This window comes from Electrophorus electricus, chromosome 12, assembly GCF_041902795.1.
Source record: "Electrophorus electricus isolate QZ-2024a chromosome 12, ASM4190279v1, whole genome shotgun sequence".
Lineage (NCBI taxonomy): Eukaryota > Metazoa > Chordata > Actinopteri > Gymnotiformes > Gymnotidae > Electrophorus > Electrophorus electricus.
This window is the reverse complement of record NC_137508.1, coordinates 3,568,232-3,582,000: the sequence shown is the minus strand read 5'-3', so window position 1 is coordinate 3,582,000 and position 13,769 is coordinate 3,568,232. Positions and strand designations below refer to the sequence as shown.

Sequence of the window (13,769 nt, the reverse complement as noted above, 5' to 3'; positions counted from 1 at the left end):
TCCTTCCACGCAACTTAGTGAAGCTGCTAATTACAGGCCTGCACTCTGGCTCCTGCTCTTTACTGACACGTATAAAAACAGCAGAATATTTCTATAGGTGGCATGTCTCTGAGATATATACGTGAAAGAGTGTGAACAAGAAATTAGACAATACTACCTCCTGTGGAGCTTCAGTGACACACCACTTCAGTTCTGCAAAGGCACTAACAGCGGGTCTGGATTTTAGGTAGTCAATGATCCAGCTGAATATGGAGTTATCCACCTACATTATCCTTAGCTTCTAGAGAGTAGAGAGTGAAGTCAAAGAGCAGTCAAAGAACAGAGCCCTCACCTTTGTCCAGGTGTGAATAGGACCTTTGTGGCAACTGGTTGATTGTCATGAACACCAACATGGTATTGATAAACAAACTGCAGGGAGGCTAATGATGAACTGGGGGCATGACATGGGCTGGGACCCCAGGGTCTTTGTCATATGGGATGTTAGGGCCACTGGTTAATACTCAGTAAAGCAACTTTTTGCAATATTGGCACTATGCCATCAGACTGGTGACTGTTGTCCTCAAAACTGATAGCTGTTCAGCTCAAACTGTATTTTTACAGGCCAACACCTTTATACAGTATTAAAGTACTCAGCTGCATATAACCACAGTTAAGGTGCTTCCCAGCCTTTTATTTGTATTGTTATGGAGATAAATGAAATTAGAAGATACATCAAAATTCTCATATTGCTATAATTAGCAGACATAAAGTCACCATTTCCAGCAAGTGGACTTCATATAACAGACTGCATGCAATGTCATCAGCCTTCAGCTGTAATTGATGAGATATACACAAATAAATGACATGTTAATGTTGTGGCTGTGACAAATTGTAAAATGATCATTATTTTCTAATATTATTGTATTTCTGGCATATGGGAGTGACTATCAGGAATTAAATAAATAAATAGCTCACCTGATAGTATGGGGAGAGCATGATGACAATAACATCTAGGTCATGGGTTCACTTACCTCATGTCATGTCATATTGATAAGATTGTCTTCCAAATCCTGTAAATCATTAACATACCAGCAAATGAAAATGCAACAAAAGTGGCATGTATACAGATTGTGTTGTAAATCACAGTATAATAAGAATATGTAATAGTGGCATCAAATATAATATTGAATAAGCGATACCGATGACTTTTATTTTGAAATTAAAAAATAACGTTCTACAGGAAGCAAATACACCCATTATTGCCAGGTTCATGCGGGTAACACACGTGAGGCAAACAAGCATGGATTTTTCTCCGAAGTGGAGCGGTTTACATACTGCTCCAAGTCTGAAACACCTCACAGAAGCTGGATTTGGTGTTCCCAAAGAACAGCAACACGCGGCTGTACAAGGTCTGGTGGTCGCGCACATCGACTCATTTGATCAGGCCGTCACAGATGGACTGAGTCGTGTGGTTCAAGTAAGCGGACTGCACCCGTCTCACGTGGAGGGGTCACAATGACCAGATTAGCTGCCTGGAGGCACAGTTTTGCAAATATTACACGTTATATCGTAAATGAGCAATGCAGTCAGCAAGCCAGCCATTATCATCTTTACTATCTTGGGTTAACTATCCTAGATAGCTTGCTGCCTTGGGTATAATAGTTAACCTAAGCTTAATTAGATCAGTGGTTAAATTACTTAACTTGTAATTGGAAGGTTGCTGGTTCAAGCCCCACCACTGCCAAGTGCCTACTGTTGGGCCCCTGAGCAAGGCCCTTAACCCTCAATTGCTCAAGTTGTACTCAGTCAAAATTGTAAGTCGTTTTGGGTAAAAGCATCAACTAAATGCCTTAAATGTAGTGCCCAGATGATACATAATTTGAGGCAAGCACAGTGCAGGCAGCATTTGAACATGTGAGCTTGTGCATTCACCAGGCCATTCCTCCTATGGAGTTTGTGCACAAGAGGGACAGAATCACTCTGTCGTTCGTGGAAGCTGCTATCCAAAATCCCACAGTCGCCAAAGGAGGAATATGCAACGATGTTCGCGTCTATCCTGCCGAGTGTCGAGGAAGGAAGTGTACGTATCGAGGGAAGCTGGTGGTAAGTTTTGTTGTGTTTACGTTCTACAGGAGATGCTTTCCCAGTTTTGGCATTCCCTTGTGCTTGTGTTGCTGCTGTGGATGTCACGTCTGTTTGTGTGTGCAGGCAGATGTTAGTTGGTCAGTGAATGGGATTCCTAAAGGAATTATTAAACAGTCTCTGGGCCAAGTGCCCATTATGGTGAAGTCCAAACTGTGCAACCTCCATGGCCTTTCGCCTAAAGAGCTTATAGAGCACCATGAGGAGGCAGAGGTAAGGACAGCTCCTACTGTGTTGCCCTACCTGTGCTTGTTGCCTTGTCCATCTCACTGCAGTGCTCTGCTGTAGGAAATGGGAGGCTATTTTATAGTGAACGGTATCGAGAAAGTGATCCGCATGCTCATCATGCCAAGGAGGAACTATCCCATTGCCTTGGCAAGGCCCAAGTTTAAAAGCAGAGGACAGGGTTACACTCAGTATGGTGAGTGCAGCTGTTTGTTTTTGTTTTTTTGTTTTTTAAACTGTGCTGCATCCCCCAGTAGAAAATTGATTGACCGATTTGAATGAATTCTGTGTTCCCAGGAATTTCGATGCACTGTGTGAGAGAAGAGCATACAGCCATTAACATGAACCTTCACTACCTTGACAATGGAACTGTCATGTTAAACTTCATTTATAAAAAAGAGCTCTTTTTTCTTCCCCTGGGCTTTGCTCTTAAGGTAACTCAAGTAGTTACAGTACCTATACACATCTGCCTTCAGTAAGACTGAGATGTTGTAGTAAAAAGTTGCTTCTTAAATGTAAAATATATTTTTGTCTGTTGATCATAGGCCCTGGTGGACTTTTCGGACTACGAGATCTATCAGGAGCTGATAAAGGGGAGAGAGGATAACTCCTTCTACAAGAGCTGCGTGGCCGAGATGCTGCGCCTGGTAATGGAAGAAGGTTGCATAAGCAAAGAGAAGGTGCTCAACTACTTGGGCGAGCGCTTCCGGGTCAAACTCAACTTGCCAGACTGGTACACACATGAGCAGTGTGCTAAATTCCTTCTAGAGTAAGTCAGTTATTGGCAACCTGTGTTAATTTCAGGGACACACATCATATTAGACGTCAGTCCAAACGGTTTTAAATAAACTGTGTAATAAGCGACTTTTCGTTCTCTTCTGTTGTTCATCCATATTGTGCCCGCTGAAGTGTGGTGTTTGTGGCTTTAAGACCGAACCAGTTTTCTCTTTTGTCTGCAGTGAATGCCTGTGTATTCACCTGAAGTCAGATACAGAGAAGTTCTACATGCTTTGCCTGATGACGCGCAAGCTGTTTGCCTTTGCCAAGCAGGAGTGTATGGAGGAGAATCCAGACAGTCTAATGTGTCAGGAGGTCCTGACGCCTGGACAGCTCTACCTCATGTTCCTCAAGGTCAGCTTGCTCTTTCTACAGCTATGCTACTTCGCTGACAGTAATATGCAGCAAATAAATCTGTATCTGTATTTCTGGTTTATAGCTAATAAGTGAGCCACCCTAATTTTACAGTGTTCTAGACAGAAAACCTATGATTTGTAATTGAAAAAAAAAAAAAAAAGTATTTTTATGTACATTTTTAAAAAATTATATTTTTCAGGAGAGAATGATGAGCTGGCTGGTGTCAGTGAAACTGGCCTTAGATAAGCGGAGCCACAGAGTGGGAGGACTGACCGTAGACAGCCTGAACAGGATCTTTAACATGGGCACAGATGTCACGAAGGCCTTCGAGTACCTGCTGGCTACAGGCAACCTCGTGTCCAAGACAGGTATCCAAGTACAGTGGTGTGACGTTGCTATCACAACCACTCTCATGTTGACTTAGAAGTTCCAGACAGTGGTGTTAGGTTAGGCAACATTGAGCATGACCTGGAGATGGTGTGAGCATTCCCAGTTCATTGCAGCACCGTGTGTGTGTGTGTGTGTGTGTGTGTGTGTGTGTGTGTGTGTGTGTGTGTGTGTGTGTGTGTGTGTGTGTGTGTGTGCTCCTTTCCCCACGCCTGTGGTCCTCAGGTCTGGGCATGCTACAGAGCAGTGGGCTATGCGTGGTGGCCGACAAGCTGAACTTCATCCGCTACCTGTCGCACTTCCGCTGCGTGCACCGAGGGGCTGCCTTCGCCAAGATGAGGACCACGGCAGTGCGTAAGCTGCTGCCTGAGTCCTGGGGGTTCCTGTGCCCTGTGCACACTCCGGACGGCGAGCCGTGTGGCCTGATGAACCACCTGACGGCCCACTGCGAGGTCGTGGCTCCGGCCTTCTCCACCAGTACCCTGCCTGCTCTCCTCTGCTCTCTTGGTAATCAAGACAGTGAGAATTAAGTTTTTCTGATATTGATGGCCATCTTTTTTCCCACACTGGGAATTAGATCGAAACTATAAGAAGACAAACCATTTGGGGCACCAAATGACACTCTCAGGTTTTGTTATCCTATTTCCTGTTGAACTTGGTGCAGATTGGTGCACTGAGGACTTTGGGACTCTTGATGCAATGTTTTCCATATGTCTCTTAATTTTTCATGTAAATTGTTAGTAAAAGTCAGCCATAAAAAAAGATATCAAATAGAAAGTCATTTATTTCAGAGAATACTTGGGTATAATAGAGAACATTCTTCAGTCAAAGGTAAGCAGTCATGACTATAATGGGAAAATTTGGGAATAACGAAGGAACCCTACTGATCCAAGCAGCTTAGGGAGCAAGGCCAATTATGCTCTCTTAGACTAGTGGCCCTTATCCTCTTATACTAATGGTGTTGGCAAGTCATAAGGAAAAGATGCTGGCTTTGAGGTTTGAGGTGTATTGTTAGGTTTTCAGGTTATGCTTAGAGGTTGGATTAGGATTTTGTTGCATCCTCTTCCCATGACTTATTCTCAGTTTAAATGTTTTTTTTTAAAAGCGTCACTTGTGGTAATACGTATGCTTATATATGTCACCATTTGAAGAGTGGCATTGAGATTGCAACCTTTGAATAAAGGAACTTCTGTTCTTCTCAGGTGTAACTCCAGTGGATGGTACCCCCAGTCAGCCATACTCCTGCTGCTACCCTGTAGTCCTGGATGGGGCTCTGATTGGCTGGGTAGAGAAAGAACTCGTCACCTCACTGATTGAGTCTCTCCGCAGGTTCAAGGTCAGCGGGACCTGGGAGAAGGGTGGTCGTATAGTGAACCCAAATGTTAATTTTTAAAATGTACATGTTCAAAATAATTTTGTTTATACAGCAAAACATTTGTTGATCAGAACCGTGAACTTAAATCCAATCTAAATCTCATGGATGTGGGTATGTCTGTCTTTCTGTCTCTGTCTCCAAAAAACAGCTGATGTTGAACGTGTGTGCGTGTGTGTGCGTGTGTGTGCGTGTGTGTGCGTGTGTGTGCGTGTGTGTGCGTGTGTGTGCGTGTGTGTGCGTGTGTGTGCGTGTGTGTGCGTGTGTGTAAAACTCCTTCATTCTGGCTCCTTGGTGTTCACTGGCCTGTACTATGTGCTCTCCCTCACAGGTGCTTAGGGAGAAGAAAGTGCCCCCCTGGACTGAGATTGTCCTGGTTCCCCACACAGGCAAGGCCAGCCTGTACCCGACCCTCCACCTGTTCACCACGCCCTGCCGCATGGTACGGCCCGTTCTCAACCTTGCCCTCGGCAAAGAGGAGCTTGTGGGCACCTTTGAACAGGTAGGAGGATGGCTAGGCAAACGCGTGCTTTATAAAATTGATCATTGTTTTTTTTGCTCACATACTGAACTTGTTAAAATATTGCTCGATCATTCACACCTGGAATAATGCCATATAATGTTTTAAGAATTGAAAAGGCTTAATATTTATAATGGAAAGTCCAGGGATTGAGGAAGCATCTGTGTTGTTTGCCTGCTCAGCTGTACCTTAACGTGGGGATATTTGAGAGCGAGATCACGCCAGGCGTGACCACTCACCAGGAGCTCTTCCCCCACAGCATGCTCAGTGTGGTGGCCAGCTTCATCCCCTTCTCAGACCATAACCAGAGCCCCAGGAACATGTACCAGTGCCAGATGGGTGAGGCTGCTCTCCTGCTCTGCTCGCTTCATCAGAAATTAAATACCTTCAAAGGCTGGTATTTATAACCTTGGCTTTCCTTTTTTGCCCCCTGCCCTCGATGTCCTCCCCTATGCACACAGGTAAACAGACTATGGGTTTTCCTCTGCACTCGTACAAGGAGCGCTCTGATAACAAACTATACCGCCTGCAAACCCCCCAGAGTCCTTTGGTCCGACCACTGATGTACGACTACTATAACATAGACAACTACCCCATTGGTACAAACGCCATTGTGGCTGTTATTTCCTATACAGGCTATGACATGGAGGATGCCATGGTCAGTATCGACTGTCAGTCAGTCTTTATTTTGGGAATGTGGTGGAATTTTGGCTTTCTTATGATCACATTTGCAAAAGTGAATCCTTTGATGCAATTAGTAAATATGAGTTTTGTAATTGGTGCGTTATGTTTATCGTTCTTCCTCTTCAAGATTGTGAACAAGTCGTCATGGGAACGTGGCTTTGCCCATGGCTCTGTCTATAAGACGGAACTGGTGGACCTGTCAGAAAAGGTCAAAGGTGATGACGGTGTGGTATTTGGCACTAAGCCAGGAGACTCTAAAGTGATGGACAAGCTGGATGCAGATGGACTTCCCCCTATAGGGGCAGTGCTGAATTATGGAGACCCTTTTTACAGCTATATCAACCTCAACACTGACCAGACCACTGTCGTATTCTATAAGTACGTCATATCTGATTTATTAGAAATTATAATATGACTAAAATCTTTGCATAGTTACTCATCTTGCAAAAAGATTACTTGTTAAGAAAGTGAACACACAACCATTGTAAATATTTTTAAACCACCAGCAGGGGGCAGTCACGTGGTACAAGGTTGTAAAAACGTTATTAGTCAGTATTTAGTAATGTTGCTTGTTTCTTTTGTGTTGTTTTTCTTTTTGTCCCGTCTCCTGTTGATACTCTCCAGTGTACATTTGTGATTCCTGTTGCTGTTTCTCTCAGGAACCAGGAGAGATGCATGGTGGACAACATCAAAGTGTGTAGCAACGACGCCGGCACGGGCCGCTTCAAGCGTGTCTGCATCACCATGCGGGTGCCACGCAACCCCACCATAGGAGACAAGTTCGCCAGCAGGCACGGCCAGAAGGGCATCCTGAGCCGCCTGTGGCCAGCCGAGGACATGCCCTTCAGCGAGAGCGGCATAACCCCAGACATCCTGTTCAACCCACACGGCTTCCCCTCACGCATGACCATCGGCATGCTCATTGAGAGTATGGCGGGCAAGTCAGCGGCCCTCCATGGCCTGTGCCACGATGCCACGCCCTTCACCTTCTCCGAGGAGAACCCCGCCATCGAGCACTTCGGACTCATGCTGAAGGCGGCCGGGTACAATTACTACGGCACCGAGCGCCTCTACTCCGGCCTCAACGGAACGGAGCTGGAAGCCGACATCTTCATCGGCGTGGTTTACTACCAGCGGCTGCGCCACATGGTTTCTGATAAGTTCCAGGTGAGGACGACGGGAGCGAGGGACAAGGTGACCAATCAGCCGCTGGGCGGGAGGAACGTGCAGGGCGGCATCCGTTTCGGGGAGATGGAGCGGGACGCCCTGCTGTCACACGGCTCGTCCTTCCTCCTTCACGACCGGCTCTTCAACTGCTCGGACCGCTCGGTGGCCCAGGTGTGCGTGGACTGTGGCAGCCTGCTCTCGCCCCTGCTGGAGAAACCACCACCTCACTGGTCTTCTACACGCCATCGCAAGACCATCTGCATGCTGTGTAAGAAGAGCAACTCCATTGACACGGTGGCTGTACCCTACGTGTTCCGCTACTTTGTGGCTGAACTGGCAGCGATGAACATCAAAGTTAAACTAGACATAAAATGAACTTTACATGTGTCTGTATTAAAACATGTAATACTAAATGATGACATGCTTACGTATGTATACTGTTTTGCCCAAAAGAAACATTGGGTCACTTTGGCCAAAAGATATGAAATACAAACTGAAATATCAAATTTTCTATTAAGCTAATTTGTTGTAGTATTTTGTTACATTGAAACAGTCAAAATATTAAATATTTTGTGTTCATTGACCTTAAAACTAGCAAAGTGCCTGAGAGAGTCTTTTAAATGAGAACTAGATTACCAAGTTATCTTGCATCATAGGCCCCCAGAGTTCCTGTGAGGGGCAGAGTGCTAGTCTAATGACTACGCTGTACTGGTTATTATTGTAAATGAGATCTGATATTACAATGATATTTTTATATGAACAAGATAAAGCTTCTTGGTCTCACTGGCGAAGAATGAATATTGATGTCAGTATTGTAGCCTTATTCATGTAACATGTTTATTCAAAATAAGTAAAATGGTAAAATTCCAGTCATGTACAAAGTAAAACACTTGATTTGAGTTAAGCTATTAGTCACTCTGCAGCCTTGGAAAATAAAAATCATTTCAGATCAGCTAAAATGTTTGGCAAGTCCAACACAGAGGAAATGGTGTAATCTGGTTTTGCAGCGTTCTCTGGAGGAGCGCGTCCTCCCTTGTTAATCCACACTGTAGCTCGGACCCCCGCGTTAAAGCCACCCTGGACATCTGTGTCTAGAGAGTCTCCCACCATGACACAGTCCTGCGGCTCCACCCCCAGAAGCTCAAAGCAGTGCGTGAAAATGGAGGCTGCCGGCTTCTGCTCAGCGTGTTCCCCCCCGACTACCACAGAGTTAAACAGTCCCTCGCATCTCACTGCCTCTATCTTCTCCCTTTGAGTCTGGGTGTCCCCATTGGTTAGCAGCAGTAGCTTGTAGGAGCTCCTCAGCTCTTCCAGCAGGGCCAGTACTTCAGGAGATAAAGCTAGTGTCTGGAGGCGTGTGGTCTTCCATGTGTAGTAACAGTCTGAGGCCAACCCCTGGCTGGGATCCACAGTGCTTTCGTGGAGAGCATCCTGCCAGTGGTTTATCCGCACTTCGTCGATTGATCGGTCTCCTGATGGATCAAATACTTCCGTTAGAAGTTTTTGTGTAAACCGCTTACAGATGTCATCAACGTTTGCATGTTCCACTTTACCCTTCAGCAGTTCACAGACCTGAGTGGTAGAATATAGTGAATACATTATGAGAAATATTTTTTTGTCAGATGCAGGAGATGGGTATGTAGGCCATCAGTATTTTTAAAACAAGATTCGACTATTTAGACCACGAATTAAAGCACAGTAGTGTATGAATGTGGCTTGACGTTTTGTACAGTTGTCCTATGTTAAATATAATAAGCCAATAGGTAACTACCGCATGCGTTGTAAAGACCTGCTTTAAAACAGGACTTTGAAACATGTCTGTAAGTGAAAACTAGCACGGTAAAGACAACCTGGAACCACGCCTGCATTTAAGCTCCTTCTTTTCATATTTGCAGTCTCAGTTCCAAAGCCTACACGTATTATTCTAGCTAATGACTCCAAACCTGCTTAATGATGCGAACTTACAACTCCATCATAAATTAGAACCTTACAACTACATATACATACCTATAAAACTAGTTTCTTAAAACTCTTTTTTTAAACCCTGGAATTAAATAATGCTTAAGCGTTGTATGTAAATGTCATGAAATAATGTGTCCTTTAGATGGAGGTTCATTCATTCATTATCTACCTTCTTAAAGGCCACCTGACCGGATCCTGCTGTATCAACAAGCGTGTTGTCCAGGTCGAAGACTATTGCTGATATCTTGCGTTTTTCCATGCTGACGTGTGTTTTTCTGAGGCTGTCAACGTCGTTTGAGCCCAGGAAAATAACTCGGATGCATAGCATTTATAACGCGGAAATCTGGAAATCTACCTCTGTGTGGAAACGTCAGCAGGATGCGACGGTAGCTAGGGACGTCATGCAGCTTGGCATCATGGGAGTTGTATTTCACGGCCCGCCGTTCCTATTAGCTGTTAGTCCTTCAGAATGAACCTTATCTCTCCACCAAACACGGGGCATACTGGCGGATACAATTAAAACAGGCTATTCCTACGAGCATACTGAAAATGTCAGTGTAAAATAGACAGATTATGGCTACCACATCTGACGTCCAAATGAGGTTTAGAAAACCTATATATAACTTAAATAAAACTTAAATATATTAGTTTTTTGTTTTTTTTCTTCAGTCGCTAAGAACCAAAAATTCGCACAATTTTGGGAACCACTAACTCCTGTTCACTTGGTATACTAAACTATAAGCACATTCTCTACCTCATACGCAATTCTAACACTTTTTGCAAACCACTAAACACAGTTGCCTACATTACACTTATCAATAGAGACTGAAAACCCCTGTGTTCCTTTTGGAAAGCACTAGCATGCAAAAGCTACATCCATTTACTAATTACCCAAACCCAGTACTCACAGATGAAAACACTTCTGTCTAATTTTTAATTTTTAATTTTTTTAAACAAATCTTTAGAAATCAGAGCCTGAGCCCTACAAAGTGGCCACAGGTTACATAACTTAGTTTGCACGACAACTGAGGCCAAAAGTGGACAGAGAGGAGGAAAACAAGGATAAGGAAAAGGTTGAGGAAGAGGAGGAGCACAGATGAGGATGAGGGTCACGGATGAGACCCGGGCCACTTTGATTATGTTGTCAACCTTTGGCTGAGTTTTGAGAGGCTGGGCAGAGGGTCCAGCCTAATCTGAGCAGCTACACTGTAGCAAACATCATCTGGACAGTTTGAAATAAGAAGACCTATCCTCTATAGCATACTAATGAACTCACAGAACTGAACTGTATATATAATTCTACTACTGTAGTGTAGTACCATATAAGTAGTTATAGTAACTTACAGTAACATTTAATTTGATGATGAAAAATCATACACATCATGTTTTTGCAGAACTGCTAGACTGCCTCTTGCTGGGTGAAGTAGACGGCTGTTCACCCCAGAGTTAAGCAGAGGTACCATGGTAAGCATAGTCAGAGCAAACAATAGCATGCATTTATGGCAACTACAATAGCACATAATTACTGACAACACCATGTTCAGCAACATCCATTCGGTGAGTTTATCTACACTGCACCGTCTCCTGAAGAGACATCAATTATGCATGAAGCAGCTATTCAGGGCATCATTTCAGTGCAGCTCTGACAGTGTGACACAAGGTATAAATATGTATAAGAATGCTATGCTGTCCTTTCACTGGTGCTACTTTATGCCTATTTAATACTGCATACAATACTGTAATGATGCGCTTCTGAGAGTAATGGAGCCAAATGTCGCCGCAGTGGAACACAAGTTCCTTTACATTGATGAAACCATCATCAGTGTCCCTGGGTAGCATAGGGGCAACATCACAAACTGTGCAGCCATTAGCCAGAATGGTGTTGCCACCCTTGGTCCCAACAGCCCTGCCCACATAATCGCCTTCCTCGACACAGTGCAAACAAACTCATTCCCCAACATCAAGGGGATGAACCAGAGCAGTTCATATTTGTTGTCATCTGGGACAACATAAGTTTGCACTGGGCTGCTGGGGTAGAGAACTGGTTCACTGAACTCCCGCGATTTGTTGTGCTTCACTTGCCATACTGCTGTTCTATGGCTGGACCCAAATAGGAGACAAGATGCACCCTAATTTTTTTATGCTGGAGGTACAAACCTTTTTTGTTATCTTTTTTGGTTTTTATCTTGTTATATTTTGTTACATATGTATTACAGTATATACGGCATGTTTTTGGATGCAAAATGCCATTTTGGAAAGAATTGAAAGAATTTTGGAGGAAGTGTTTGCTTTCTCTAAAAGTGTGAGACATTTTGAATGTTGTGTGTGTGGCTTTGGTTGCTGTGTTAAGTTTTGACAAAAGGAGACATAGTTTAAGAAATTGGCTTTTAGTGACTGCAAAAAACTATAATCCAAATCAGTATGCACAGGCTTTATAGTTCTTTAAAAATCAAATGTTAAAGTGATCAAATAAAAAGATGCTCGGCAGGCTGACAGGCAGATGAGAGTAACATCAGAAATAGATCATGATCAGTAGGCAGAAGAGTGTGTGTAGTTGGTGTGGCCATGAGTAGTAGGATACGTGTCAGGTGGACAGTGTGAGTGATGAAAACCTTGGTTCAGGTGGTTTCTTTTTTATAGGTTCTTATCAGACAGTGGTCTGGTGGTTATCGGGTGATTTCTTTTCCTAGGTTCTTATCACACAGTCTCATTAGTTTCTTGATCAGACAGGTGAATTGCTGCATGTGTGCGGAGCACTGTGGGCTTACTTGTGAGTAAAGGGTTAAATGTGCACGTGTACAAAGTGGTGTCTTTAAAAAGGGGAACGTGTGAGACCACATGCAAAGCTAATGGCATGGTGCGCATGGGATTTACATTTACATTTATGGCATTTAGCAGATACTCTTATCCAGAGTGACTTACAAAAGTGCTTTGTCATTTACTCATAGAATATATCCAAGTACAGTTTAGTAGGTTAGAATTAAACATACCAATGAACTAGAATACTGTAGAATACAGGGATGAATGCTGATACCTAGAAGTGCAAAATACATAAGGTCTATCTTAAACAATGATAAGTGTTATAAACAATAAGTGCTAGAGTTTGTTAAAAAGCATAAATAGTGCCCTACAATAAGCACTAAATTAGTCAGTCAATATGGGAGCAGTGTCAGTTGTCCTTTAAATATTCTGCAAATAGATGGGTCTTCAGTCTGCGTTTGAAGACTGCAAGGGACTCTGCTGTCCGGACAGCAAGTGGGAGTTCATTCCACCATCTTCGAGCCAGGACAGAAAATAGTCTCGATGCTTGTTGTCCATGAGACCTGAAGCAAGGTATTTCAAGCCGAGCTGTACTCGAGGTTCGAAGTACTCGAAGTACTGGCAATACTGTTTGTATTGTAGGATGCGCTTTAAGGATATGTTTGTGCTTTGTATATATATGTATCCATTACCTCTTTGTATAGATCAGTTATTTTTAAAATTTAATATGTCCACATTGTCAGGAATGTATGGCAACTGCACTACACATATGCACTATTTCACAGGGAATGATCGAAGGTCACACCACCTCGAGGCGGAGCTTATCTATTACTTGCGTTTAAAATCCATTTTTCTTAAACATCCAGAGATGCTCCAGAAAGCTGGGAAGTTCTGTCAAGGAATAATATGTAAGTGTGGAACCACATGGAACCTTGGCGGCCAAACCTCAAGGACATAGAAGTGGAGGGATGAATAGAGTGCCATTACATTTCTGGCCACTAGAGGGCCTTCAGTCATCACCATTAGAGTATAATTATGTTTACAGGGAAACCAAATAGCATTTATCACACCATATGAGGCCTTCTGTTAAAACCGTGCAGCTTGTTTTCAGTTTCTGCAGGACCCACAGTATGTGGATGCCTCGTGTTGAACAAGCTTACTTAAAGCTACTATCGTGAACCCTGTCTATATAAATTCAAGCTCTCTGTGGATAAAACCAAGAACGTTCTCTAACAGGAATAATAGTAGCATTCTTGGCAAATGTGTGTGCAGAAAGTGTATGAGGACCCCTGCTTTGCTCAGATGAAATGTAATGAAACAAGTGCACAAAATCAGACATTTCACAGTTATTTTATATTGCACACCTGGAGCAAGGGAAGAAACTAGGCACTTCTACTTTTACCAGCGCTTAAATAGATTATAACTGGAGCATATGGA

General features: G+C 43.5%; 2 protein-coding genes across 3 annotated transcripts; one reads left to right on the top strand and one right to left on the bottom strand.

Moving 5' to 3' along the window:
* Positions 1-1,226: 1,226 nt before the first annotated feature.
* On the top strand, positions 1,227-8,116 carry polr1b (RNA polymerase I subunit B). 2 transcript variants are annotated; one of them, XM_027014169.3, is made up of 15 exons: positions 1,227-1,456; positions 1,915-2,082; positions 2,188-2,334; positions 2,410-2,542; positions 2,644-2,780; positions 2,892-3,115; positions 3,306-3,477; positions 3,680-3,848; positions 4,093-4,374; positions 5,070-5,203; positions 5,571-5,741; positions 5,942-6,098; positions 6,221-6,417; positions 6,571-6,821; positions 7,103-8,116. In XM_027014169.3, the coding sequence occupies exons 1-15, from the start codon at positions 1,250-1,252 to the stop codon at positions 7,983-7,985; spliced, it is 3,432 nt and encodes a 1,143-aa protein (XP_026869970.3). In that variant the 5' UTR covers positions 1,227-1,249; the 3' UTR covers positions 7,986-8,116. The 2 variants fall into 2 exon arrangements, with proteins under 2 accessions (XP_026869970.3, XP_081581057.1); XM_081724931.1 differs by having other exon boundaries at positions 1,915-2,334.
* Positions 8,117-8,374: 258 nt separating this feature from the next.
* Positions 8,375-10,244, bottom strand: nanp (N-acetylneuraminic acid phosphatase). Its single transcript, XM_027014170.3, has 2 exons — positions 9,742-10,244; positions 8,375-9,182 (listed from the first exon to the last, which is right to left on the bottom strand). Exons 1-2 carry the CDS (start codon positions 9,898-9,900, stop codon positions 8,550-8,552), a joined length of 792 nt encoding a protein of 263 aa, XP_026869971.2. The 5' UTR covers positions 9,901-10,244; the 3' UTR covers positions 8,375-8,549.
* Between the last annotated feature and the right edge of the window lie 3,525 nt (positions 10,245-13,769).